The following is a 12,921-nucleotide window of genomic DNA, read 5'->3' on the forward strand; positions in this document are numbered from 1 at the left end:
AGGCTGCAGGACCCCTGAGCCTCTGTCTAGAAAGTGCTGATTGGCCCTGTGCTGATCACATGCACTCTCCCAAGAAAAAAAAAAAGCTCCAGCAATACACACCAAACTGAGCACGTGCAGAGTGCCCCCAAGGCTCCGTTCTATCAGGAGATGGATAGGAGTCATTGGAAGAAGGGGGGGGGATCAGAGAAGAGAGGATCACAAAGCCTTTATACACAATGCAGAGGATTAACCCCTTAGGTTCCACAGTTAGTATAACAAGAATGCTTTACTGCAATTACAGACTGATTTTACCGTTGTGGGTTTAGTAACACTTTAAGGCTTCATTTCTGTTTTGTTAGCTAAACTGTATTTCAGGATCAAAGACAAACCAAAGAGAAAACACAAAAAAAAAAAAAAAATCTGAGATATTTTTGAAAGATTTAATTTACAGCAGGGACTCCTAACGGGGGTTGGTTATATAACTGTTTTCCAATAATTTTTTTTTTTATTTTTTTTTTTAAACTGTAGATATAAAATGGTAAAGTCTGATGTTTAACAAGACCCAAGAGATCATTTCCAAGACAGCTGAATATTTTTTTTTTTTTTTTTTAGTTTTCACACACATATGGAACACACAAAGAAAAAAAAACCCCAACAGATCAAGACGATGAAATCCAAGGTGTATATTGAGGTGTGTGTGTCATACATCCACACACATACATATATGTGTTTATCCACATCAACACCTAAAGGTCACCTAAACAATAAAGTCCAAAGATATAGTTAGCGTGGGGTAAACGACTAACAATGGAGCCTTAGGTGGAATTAAAGGGGCTGTGAAATAACGCAGATTCCTTCCAACACTGAACGTTAGTAAACTGCCAAAGTGTAAATGGAGGGGGGAGGCAGAAACTGATTTTTTTTATTTATTTTTTTTGCTCAAGTGCTCTCATGTACAACCAAACACAAAATGAACAAGCAGCATGTAATCTGATCCTAAGAGCACTACAGTCTAGCATACATACTACTGGGCTGGCCTATGGGTCTTGCTGCTCTCCACAAACTGCAGATGCCCCTACTTTTACATTTCAATCTGGCACATTGTATACTTCCAGAATGCAAGTTGGGGGACCCAATGATCTACAAGTACCTGGTTTCCCCGAAAATAAGACCTAGCGTGACTGTCGGTGATGGCTGCAATATAAGCCCTACCCCCCAAATAACCCTTGAACTTCCAGCCTGTCCCCTATGGACTAAGTTGCTCAGCCCTTTATATCTCCTGTTATATATGGACTTGTGTGTTTGCGCTTACAGTTACCAATACACTGTTTATCTGTTCCCCAAATAAGCCCTAGTTAAAGTCCTTGTAGGGCTTATTTTCAGGGTAGGGCTTATTTTCAGGGTAGGGCTTATTTTCGGGGAAACAGAGTAGGGCTTATATGGGGGGTAGGGCTTATATTGCAGCCATCACTGACAATCACGCTAGGTCTTATTTTCGGGGAAACAGGATATGTAGAGTTGTAAAAACGGCAAAAAAAAAAAAAAAAAAAGAAAAACGACGAGCACTAAGGAGGAAAAAAAATAAATAAAAACACATCTGCTCGCCATAACGCTAAGTCTTAGCTTTAATAGTCACCTACAAAACTCCTTTAAGAGGTATTGTGAAGAACTGATGAAAGTTAAAGGATGACTATTTTGGGATTCAATCAAGAGTATACTGTTGGTGCTTTAAGAAATACTTATTGAAGCCTAAAAATTCTTCCACCTCCCATAACCGACCTGTTTCTGTGACTTTAAATGCACCGTGGCAGTCAAGCAACCCCCGAAAATGTGTGCATCCACCATCATCTGCCTATTTGCCAGCATTGGCGCCCAACAACCTAAAATTATGAGTTTATCTCGGTGAAACACTCTGAAAAAAAATACTCGCTAAGGGGCAATTCATTCATCGACCTTAAATCTCGGTAAACGTTTCGCTCCCAGCTGCGCCCACCAAGTGAGATACTCATAGGTTCGTCCTTCTGGACCCTCCCAGGGCATGACTGGTAAACCCAGCACTATATTTAGTAGTGAATATATTTAATGCACTTAATTGCTACTTCTACTTCACCTAGCCAGACAGTATTGATGGACGGGAGGAAAGGGAAGCAGAGCCGGGATTCTCAAGCACTGCGAGGAAAAAAAAAAAACGCCACGGGATAGTACAAACTAACATCGGCCCAATCTCAAGACTTTTTTTTTTGGATGGATGGACTAGCCTTTATATGTTCATCAGACAGCCTAGAAACAACTATTCTTGAGTCTACCACTTGGTCCCTTTTCAGATACAGTTCTGTAGCACCCCACGCTCAATATTAAGAGACAGTATCAGATACAAGAGGCGATCACTGTACAGCCTTCATCTATTAGTAGGTACTGCCAAGGAGGACTGCACGCAAACAAAGCTCTGTACTAACACAACCTTGGCAATTGCAATGCCCAAAAGGTTCCTGAACTGGATGACCTACCCTACCGGGAAGAAAAAAAAAAACAAAAAAAAACACGATGGGCTTTGTGCAAATCCAAGCAGGCGCAAGATGGGCTGGACAACTCAGGAACGCTGGCACATGGGTTTCATTAATCATGAGCAGCAAGAAAGATTAATTTTATTTATATATGTATATATGTATATATTTAAAGAAAGTGAATCACCCCCGACCCCCCCTCCCAAACCCCAACTACTGAACACTGGAGATGCAATGGCACCACCTAGAGAGATCATTCATAAGAGATTGACATTTTTTTCAGAACTTTTTTTTCTTAAAAGAGGTAAACCAGAAACACTTATCCGGAACTTTAAAAGTGTTTTTTTTTTTTTCTTTAAAATGACATTTTACAGTACGACTTTTTTTTTTTTTTTTTTCTGAAGAATTAGTCGTGACATTACAGAATTGATCATGGTCTTTCTAATGAATTGTTCTGTACAACTGATCGGACCCTAGAAGCGAAAAAAAAAAAAAAAGTTAGCGGGAACGAACGTAAAAAGGCAGGACCTGTGAAGTGTGGTACGGTTTTTGTTTTTTCTCTCGTTATGAATAAATTTAATTTTCTTGCTAAACCATCAACAGTATGATTTTTTTTTTTGTACATTTTTATGTTTTGTTTTCTCTCTTGTTAAAGCATGCTCCGTCTACAAGACCACTTTCCCTACAATGACACCGATGATAAAGAACACGACGATTATAGCGAGTATCCGGTTATTTAGGCCTTCCTCTTTTACAAGGCTAGAGGATGTAGACCCGAGGTTACTGGAGATCGGGCTCTTTCTCATCCTTGGACCTTCTTCCTCCTGCGAACAGAAAAGACCAGGGTTATTGTACCACCTAGTGGCCAAAGATGAGAATCGCAAGCTATAACAGTACACCAAAACTTTTCTGTTAGAAAGAATAGAGATTGGTTAAAACATTTCTTTTTTTTTTTTCTATCTGCGTCCCAGTGTCCCATTGTTGAGATTTTACTTAAAGTGGAAGTAAACCCTCCTGGTTTTTTCAGCCAAGGAAGCTGCCATCTTGGCCTCTGATCTTCACCTGCCATGATTCTGTGCACATGTGATCAGTTATGACATCAGCCATGGGATGGTTTGACAATTTGGTTGAGAACACAACCAATAAGACAATTTAAGAGGGAAGTTTCAGGAAAAAAACGTTGTCGTGTGCCCCACCTGCAGCCTGTTGTGCGCCCCACCCCCAGCCTGTTGTGCGCCCCAGCCGCAGCCTGTTGTGCGCCCATCTGCCCCCTCAATGCAGCTCACCATATCTCAGATGAAATCACAGAGCCGTCATCTGTTTCCTCGCTCTCAGTTGGCAGTCACACACACAGTCCCACCTCTGCCATCGGCATTGGACCAGCTCCTGTGATAGACAGAGCACTGGTCCAATGCCGGCGGCGGAGGCGGGACTGTGTGTCGGAGAGCCGAGTGGAGAGGAGATGGCGGCTCCGATTTCAGGCGGCACTGGCCCCCCTCTTTCCTTCCGAGGTACGCTGTCGGCGTATAACACTCACCTGCGATTTTCCCCTTATTATCAGGAGAAAAAAAAGTGCGTGTTATACGCCAATAAATACGGTACATTCCCGACACGTGCCAGAAATGAAAACTGTATTTTGAAACTGGTAAATCGATGGGTTTACTTCCGCTTTAACCCCTTGACCTCCAGAATATTTACCCCCCTTCATGACCGGCCATTTTTTTGTGATACGGGCACTGAGTTACTTTAATCACTTAAACTGTAAATCAACCTTCCTATTGTTTCCAGCCACGGAAGCTGCCATCTTTGCCTCTGTTTAAATCTACAACTGCCATTATGCTGCACATGTGATCGGTTATGACACCAGCCATTGGATGGTTTAACAGTTTGGCTGAGAGCACAACCAATAGGCGTGTTACATTTATGGCATGTGCTGGAAATGAAACTGTTTTATGGATGGGTTTACTTTCGCTTTAAGGACCAGAAGGATTTACCCCTTATTGACAGGCCATTTTTCGCAATTCCGCACTGCGTTACTTTAACTGACAATTGCGCAGTCGTGCAACATTGTACCCAAACAAAATTGACGTCCTTTTTTTCCCCACAAATAGAGTTTTTTTTTGTTGCTATTTAAACACCTCTGCTGTTTTTATTTTTTGCACTATAAACAAAAAAAAGACAGACAATTTTGGAAAAAATAACAATATTTTGTACTTTTTGCTGTAATAAATCACCCCAATTTTTTTTTAAAAAAAAGCAAATTTTTTCCTCAGTTTAGGCCGATGTGTATTCTTCTACATATTCTTCGTAATTAAAAAAAAAATTGCAAAAAGCGAATATTGATTGGTTTGCACAAAAGTTACAGTGTTTACAAAATAGGGGAAAGATTTATGGCATTTTTATTTTTACTTTACAAGCAATGGCGGCGATCTGCAATTTTTATCGGGACTGCGACATTATGGTGAACATATCGGACACTTGACACATTTTTGGGACCATTGGCATTTATACAGTGATCAGTGCTATAAAAATTCACTGATTACTGTGCATATGTCACTGGTAGGGAAGGGGTTAACACTAGGGGGCGATCAAGGGGTTAACTGTGTTCCCTAGATGTGTTCTAACTGTGGGGGAAGGGACTGACTATAGGAAATGAGAGATCGTGGTTCCCAGCTCGTAGGAACTCACGATCTCTCTCTCCTCTCCTCACGGAACTGGGATGTGTGCGTTTACACGCACGCACGTCCCTGTTCTGCCTCTCATACCCACGATCGCTCGTGGCCGGCGGTCATCGCGATCACAAGCAACGGCACCCCCGCTGCACGGGCGCACGCGCCTGCTATCCCACTTAAAGAGACCAACGTACAGCTACGACGGTTCGCAGGATCATGCCGACCTGCCACAGTATGACGTCGGCTGGTCGGCAAGTGGTTAAACAGATCCAATAATAAAAATAAAATTAAAAAAATAATCTAATGTGTTCATAAATTTAGGCCAATATGTATTCTACTACATATTTTTGGTAAAACAAAACCCGATTAGCGTATATTGATTGGTTTGCGCAAAGGTTATAGCGTCTACAAACTATGAACTATATACTAGAATATTTTTTTATTTCTTTTTTATATACTAGTAATGGCGGCGATCAGTGACTTATGGCAGGACATTAAGCAGCGGACAATCAGGCACTGACACTTTTGACACTTTGTGGGAACTAGTGACACTAATACAGTGATCAGTGCTAAAAATATACCCCGTCATTGTACTGATACTGGTTGGGAAGGGGTTAAACATCTAGGGCGATGAAAGGGTTAACTGTGTGCCTAGCCCAGTGTTTTTGTGTAAACTGTGTGCTTTACTAAGAAAAGTGATAGATTTTATTCCATCACTCCTTTGCGGGGACACAAAATTTATCACTTCCCCCTGTAAGAACGGAGCTCTGCCTTGCTTACATAGGCAGACCCCTGTTCTGTGTCTCTGTCCGACAATTGGCGGGTGCCGGCAGACATCCCAGTGCCCGGCACCTGCAGATTGGCTTCTGATGCGAGTAATCACAGCAGAAGCGGCGCACACGTGCGTGCCCCCCTAGGTGGAAAAGCTGAATCAGGTATATAAACGTGATTCTGCGCAGGAGGGCCGCCCTGTAGCAGCATATGCGCTATGGGGTGGTCCGGAAGTGGTTAATTTCTTGTTCCGGAACAGGAAATAGCTGAAAATCCCTATTGGAAAATAGAGAGGGCGAATCTCCCCAGTTGGGAAACAGTGAATAAAATCACTAAGTCCTGGTTGCTGATACACTGCAATTTCCAATTGAAGTATTATACTTTTTATATATATATATATATATATATATATATATATATATATATATATATATATATATATATATATATATATATATATATATATATATATATATTTTCGTTCTCTATAGTCCTCTTTTGGGGCCGCATTGTGGCAGCATAGAGCATTGGGGCCAATTATACCCCAATGCTCTATGCTGCCACTCATGAGCCAAGGCCAATTATACCCCAATGCTCTATGCTGCCACTCATGAGCCAAGGCCAATTTTTTTTTTTTTTTTTTTTTTTTTTTTTTCCCCTGTGTCTGGTCCGTTCCTTTATGTTATTTATTTATCCACTTGGCTCTGCACCTGTTCTTTCTTTTATCCTATCTAAATAAATATCCGAGACTTTGTAGTTTTTCCAACTTTCCCATCTACTATTATCCCCTTTCTCTCCTCCTTCCATTTTGTAGTGATAATCTATTTCCTTTAGCCAGTTTCTAATGTCTGGTTTTCCACTTTTTAGCCAATTCTTGGGAATTAAGGCCTTGGCCGCATTCAGGAGGTTAGGTATTATTGATTTTCTATATTGTTTCTTAGGTTTATTGTAGATATGGAAGAGGCATGTCCAAATATTTTGTTCTATTTCTTCTCCAGTTATTTCCTTTATGTTGTTTAACACTTCCTTCCAGTACTCCATTATTATTGGGCATTCCCACCATATGTGTATGATCGTTGCTATTTGGCCACATTTTCTCCAACACAAGGAGGTTCTATCTTGATGGAATCTGTGTATTCTTACTGGGGTCATATACCATCTTGATACTAGTTTATAATTCATTTCTATGGTCTTCATGTCCCAAGCCTTATTATATCCCATTTCTATCATTTTTTCCACTTTTTGGTTATCTATTTTTAAATTCATTTCTTTTTCCCATTGATTTATATATTCTGGTCTTTCTTGTGCTTCCAAATCTGTCGGCCAATTATATCCCAATACTCTATGCTGCCACTCACGAGCCAAGGCCAATTATACCCCAATGCTCTATGCTGCCACTCACGAGCCAAGGCCAATTATACCCCAATGCTCTATGCTGCCACTCACGAGCCAAAGCCAATTATACCCCAATGCTCTATGCTGCCACCCATGAGCCAAGGCCAATTATATCCCAATACTCTATGCTGCCACTCACGAGCCAAAGCCAATTATACCCCAATGCTCTATGCTGCCACTCATGAGCCAAGGCCAATTATACCCCAATGCTCTATGCTGCCACTCATGAGCCAAGGCCAATTATACCCCAATGCTCTATGCTACCACTCATGATCCAAGGCCAATTATACCCCAATGCTCTATGCTGCCACTCATGAGCCAAGGCCAATTATACTCCATCTCAACTGCGCTTTTTCTAAGAGTTATGGATGGCAAACTAACCGTGGCAGACAGGAGTTTATTTAATAAAATTGATGTGCAAAATCTGGTGCAGCTCTGCATAGAAACCAATCAGCTTCCAGGTTTTATTGCCAAAGCTTAACTGAAAAAGCTGAAGTCAGAATCTGATTGTCTACCATGCACAGCTGCACCAGATTTTTGCGCCCTCCAGTTTCAGTAAATCAACCCTAGCGTGACATTCACATATTCTGTCCTCTGTATAAATTAGAGGGGGTATTTCTATAATCACCCCTTAGCCACCCAGACCTCACACTGAGCGATGGGAAACATCTTACCTTAAACGGTTTGTTCTCCTCCCGTAGCCTCTGGACTTCAGCCTGCAGTCTTTTGTTATCGTCTAACACCTTCTTATACTCGGAGTCGTCCAAATTGGAGCTAAAGGATTTGAACATGGTAGTGGATTCTGTCTTTGTTACATTGCTAGATACAGCCTTGTTTACTTCCCCTTCATGCTGAAAAACAAAACAAAGACAAAATGAACAGGCTGCATGGACTGAAAAAGTGATAATTAAGTGGATCTCGAAGTATAACTTTTTTCTAGTTTGGAATAGAATGCTGAGGGTTTGAACAGCTGTCAGGATTTTTCTGCTGTCTGCGTCCCCGCTGGAGACCTGTGTGCACTGGTGACCACAAGTAACTAAAACAGAAAGTGAAGGGAAACTAACAATTTGCAGCTATCACTGGAACAAGAGAAGGGAAATCCTCTAATAGGGACAACTGTTCTACTCACAATGGTCTAAGAGGGAATTTCCACTCACTTTTTGTCTTCTCTTAAAGACAGCAAGTGAGGAGAAGGCTCTGTAATGTTAACAATAGGCAATAACCCTTCTCTGCTTAGTAAAAAAGTAGAAAGCAAATTGGCTGAGGTTTCACTTTATGGATCATAATTAATAGGCCTGAACCATGACCACGTAAAGTGATTATTTTCATTTTTTTTTAAAAGCGTTTACTAACATGTTATACTTACCCGCTCTGTGCAATGGTACTGCACAGAGCAGCCCCAATCCTCCTCCTCTTCTCAGGTCCCCAGCTGACTGTGCCCATAGCAAGCCGCTTGCTCTAGGGGCACTTGTGTGCTCGCTCCTGAGCCCCGCACTGTGTGTCTATTGACACAAAGAGCGTGGCTCAGCCCCACTACCTCGTCACTGGCCGTGATTGACAGCAGCAGGAGCCAATGGCTCCCACTGCTGTCTCTGAGTCAAGGAGGAGAGAAGGGGCCGAGACAGCCTCTGCTCTTGTGCACATTGCTGGATCGAGATTGGGCTCAGGTAAGTGGGGGGGGGGGGGCATGCATGCAAGTTTTTTTTTTTTCCCTTAACCACTTGACGGCCACCCATGATTGCTCCACAGAGAGGCAGAATAGGGATCTGCCAATGTGAACAAAGCAGATCCCTGTTCTGTCAGGGGAGTACAGTGTGATCGACTGTTCCTAGTGATCAGGAACAGTGATCAGGAACAGCGATCTCTCTCCTCCTTCAGTCAGTACCCCCCCCGTTACAAACACCTCCCAGGGAACATACTTAACCCCTTCATCGCCCCCTAGTGTTATTCCCTTTCCTTGTCAGTCTCATTTATACAGTAATCAGTACATTTTTCTAGCACTGATCGCTGTATAAATGTCACTGGTCCCAAAAAAGTGTCAAAAGTGTCCAATCTGTCCTTTGCAATGTCGCAGTCCCATTAAAAATCACTGATCACCGCCATTACTAGTAAAAAAATAAATAACACAAATGCCATAAATCCATCTATAACTTTTGCGCAAACCAATCAATATACGCTTATTGAGATTTTTGTTACCAAAAATATGTAGCAGAATACATATTGGCCTAAACTGATGAAGAATTTTTTTTTTTACATTTTTTGGGGGATATTTATTATAGCAAAAAGTAAAAAATATATATATATATTTTTTTTTTCAAAATTGTCGGTCTTTTTTTGTTTATAGCGCAAAAAAAAAAAAAAAAAAAACGCAGAGGTGATCAAATACCACCAAAAGAAAGCTCTATTTGTGGGAAAAAATAGATATCAATTTTGTTTCGGTACAGCATCACACGACCGCGCAAGTATCAGTTAAAGAGACGCAGTGCCGCATCGCAAAAAATGGCCTGGTCATTAAGGGGGTAAATCCTTCCAGGGCTAAAGTGGTTAATGAAGAGAATACATTAAGGTAAAAAAAAAACCTTCTGGCTTAAGAACCACATTAAAGTGGGTACCTTGAAGAGATCACAAGCTCCACCTTAATAGAAACTACTTTCAGTGACAGCAGTACAATCCATAAATAGCTGCCTCAGTCAGAGCAACAAACTATTATAATGCCTGGGACACAAGAAAATGACAGGTACACTTTGCAAAACAGCAGCAGAGAAATGAAGTACTGGAATACAAAGATACTCACAGGTTTTTCATTCTCAGTGGGCAGCTCGAAGAGACACCGGAGTTTGGAGTCCATGAGGTCGTCCGGCTTTGCGTCTTTCCACTAAAAAAAGATTAAAAATGACAATTTAGAAGCAACGAAACTTGTAAGGGGTTCAGTTTTCTAGTTTCAATATAATAAAGTTGTGAGATACAATTCAGGAATAAAGAAGAAGAAGGGGCCTCCACACCCCCAGGTGCTACTGTTCTGCACTATGCATGCATACTTACTACAGCTTCCATATCGGTAATGTCTGATGGAGCAAAGATGGACTGCACCATAAACTTATGCTTGCTCTTCTCATTGGGGTCGTAGTCAAAAGGTTGGAGCATAACTGAAAAAAAAAAAAATAAGAAAAGAAGAATGCATCACTGTTTAGAGAAGAATGGATCAGAACAGACAGGAGTTTTAAAATGGCAGCAGTGAGGTGAGATGGGTATTTTGTATGAAGGACACTGCCTGGGTCCACGAATCGAAATGCTGCCCCCCCCCCCCCCCAAAAAAAAATCACACACACCAAAAGGCCCCCCACATCCATTATTTTATATCATGATAATTAAAACAAAAAATGTAATTTATCAGGAAGTCAGATTTACATGCAACAGCAGCTTGTCTCTATGCAAAATTATATGGCATACCATTATGTTCAATTCCAAGGGCAGGCTAGGGTAGCATGTGGGCGGGCTAGGTTAGTATAGAGGCAGGCTAGGGTAGTATAGGGGCAGGCTAGGGTAGTACATAGTAAGGTTAGGCTAGGGTAGTATAGGGGCAGGCTAGGGTAGTATAGGGGCAGGCTAGGGTAGTACATAGTAAGGTTAGGGTAGGGTAGTATAGGGGCAGGCTAGGGTAGTATAGGGGCAGGCTAGGGCAGTATAGGGGCAGGCTAGGGCAGTATAGGGCAGGCTAGGGCAGTATAGGGGCAGGCTAGGGCAGTATAGGGGCAGGCTAGGGTAGTATAGGGGCAGGCTAGGGTAGGGTAGTATAGGGGCAGGCTAGGGTAGTACATAGTAAGGTTAGGGTAGGGTAGTATAGGGGCAGGCTAGGGTAGTATAGGGGCAGGCTAGGGCAGTATAGGGGCAGGCTAGGGCAGGGTAGTATAGGGGCAGGCTAGGGCAGGGTAGTATAGGGGCAGGCTAGGGCAGGGTAGTATAGGGGCAGGCTAGGGCAGTACATATGAAAAGAAGAAAAAGAGCGCACCAGCCTAGTGCATTATCCTTGACAGATTTATTAATTAAAAACAAGATAAAAAGGCTCTGATGAAGAAGGGTAACCTTCGAAACGCGTTAGCCAGCAGTAGTCCGTATGCCTCCTTCCTGGGACCTGGAAAACTGCTACCACTGGAATAATTGCCTCTGTGCCATATACCATGCGATTTTTTTCTTCGACCTTTGTGAGTAGTTTTTATCTTGTTTTTAATTAATAAATCTGTCAAGGATAATGCACTAGGCTGGTGCGCTCTTTTCTTCTTTTCATTTAACACTAGGACAATCCCATCCTTTGAGAGCAGCAAGGCCGAAATCCATAGTCCTTCTTGAACCCTCGGGACTTTTTAGCCAATACACCTGTGCGCAAGAGTATTTTTTGCTTCTTCTTTTTAGGGCAGTACATAGCAAGGCTATGGTAGGGTAGTATAGGGGCAGGCTAGGGTAGTACATAGCAAGGGTAGGGTAGTATAGAGGCAGGCTAGGGTAGTATAGGGGCAGGTAGGGTAGTATAGGGGCAGGCTAGGGTAGTACATAGCAAGGCTAGGGTAGGGTAGTATAGGAGCAGGCTACGGTAGTACATAGCAAGGCTAGGGTAGGGTAGTATAGAGGCAGGCTAGGGTAGTACATAGCAAGGCTAGGGCTAGGGTAGTATAGAGGCAGGCTAGGGTAGTATAGGGGCAGGCTAGGGTAGGGTAGGGGCAGGCAAGGGTAGTACAGGGGCAGGCGAAGCGGCCCGGTGGCCAGTTGTCATCATGACACACAAAACTGCTGGTTGTCAATTTGCTGGGTAAATATAAGAGGAGAGGCGGCCGTGGTTCAATTAGCTTCCCCTCTCAAAGTGCTGCCTGGGTCCAATGGACCCACTGATACCCATGGTAGGGCCGCCCTGCCTACAGGCATTGAAACAAGAAATGTCTGTGCGAAACAAATGCATGAAACCTATGAATACAAAATCATTTGGCTAAACAACCAATCCTCCATTAGTGTGTGCCCATATCAGTCGCTACAGATGAGCATGAATCGGAGGTTTCCCACCACACATCTAACACATTCCGTTGCTCGTGGGTTATGAAGGCAAGAGGTCATCTACAGCGAAGCAGTCAGTGACATTTTACACACAGTTACTTCTCTAACAGTATAATTATTAAGCATGTCTCAGGGTTGCAGGAAGCTGCTGACTTGTTAACGAGTTAGGCAAGGAGGTCACTAACGTTACTACCATAAAGAAACCTTTATGTTAAGCCTAGTACACACTATCAGTTTTTTTGCGATCAACCTAGCGGCTGAATGAGAAAAAACTGAAGAGCTCGGGAGGAGATCTGTACTAACTATGCAATTGTAGTGCAGATATCTCCCCCGCTGAGCTATTGTGTTCTGACAGGGGACACACCCTACCCCTGCAGACGGTCAGCGCTTTCAGCCATTGGTCAGCAGACCTTTTTCGGTCATGCTCCTTTGACAAAAGCTGACGTTCGGTCGGCTTTTGTTGGACCAGCTGCCGTGCACACAGGCCGAATGTTGGCCGATTTCTATTGAACCAGCCGATGCGGCCTGACATTCAGCCTATGTACGGTGCTTAA

At 42.7% G+C, this 12,921-nt stretch overlaps 1 protein-coding gene across 1 annotated transcript in view; it reads right to left on the reverse strand.

Moving 5' to 3' along the window:
* Window positions 1-408: 408 nt before the first annotated feature.
* Window positions 409-12,921, reverse strand: part of VAPB (VAMP associated protein B and C) — a 50,857-nt gene continuing 38,344 nt past the window's right edge. Inside the window, exons 3-6 of the mRNA XM_073607575.1 lie at window positions 10,367-10,470; window positions 10,119-10,199; window positions 7,999-8,175; window positions 409-3,310 (exon numbers count right to left, since the gene is read on the reverse strand). Coding sequence (XP_073463676.1) covers window positions 3,152-3,310; window positions 7,999-8,175; window positions 10,119-10,199; window positions 10,367-10,470 — 521 coding nt within the window. The 3' untranslated portion in view covers window positions 409-3,151. The remainder of the gene's footprint in view (window positions 3,311-7,998; window positions 8,176-10,118; window positions 10,200-10,366; window positions 10,471-12,921) is intronic.

This window comes from Aquarana catesbeiana, linkage group LG12 (genome assembly GCF_042186555.1).
Source record: "Aquarana catesbeiana isolate 2022-GZ linkage group LG12, ASM4218655v1, whole genome shotgun sequence".
NCBI lineage: Eukaryota > Metazoa > Chordata > Amphibia > Anura > Ranidae > Aquarana > Aquarana catesbeiana.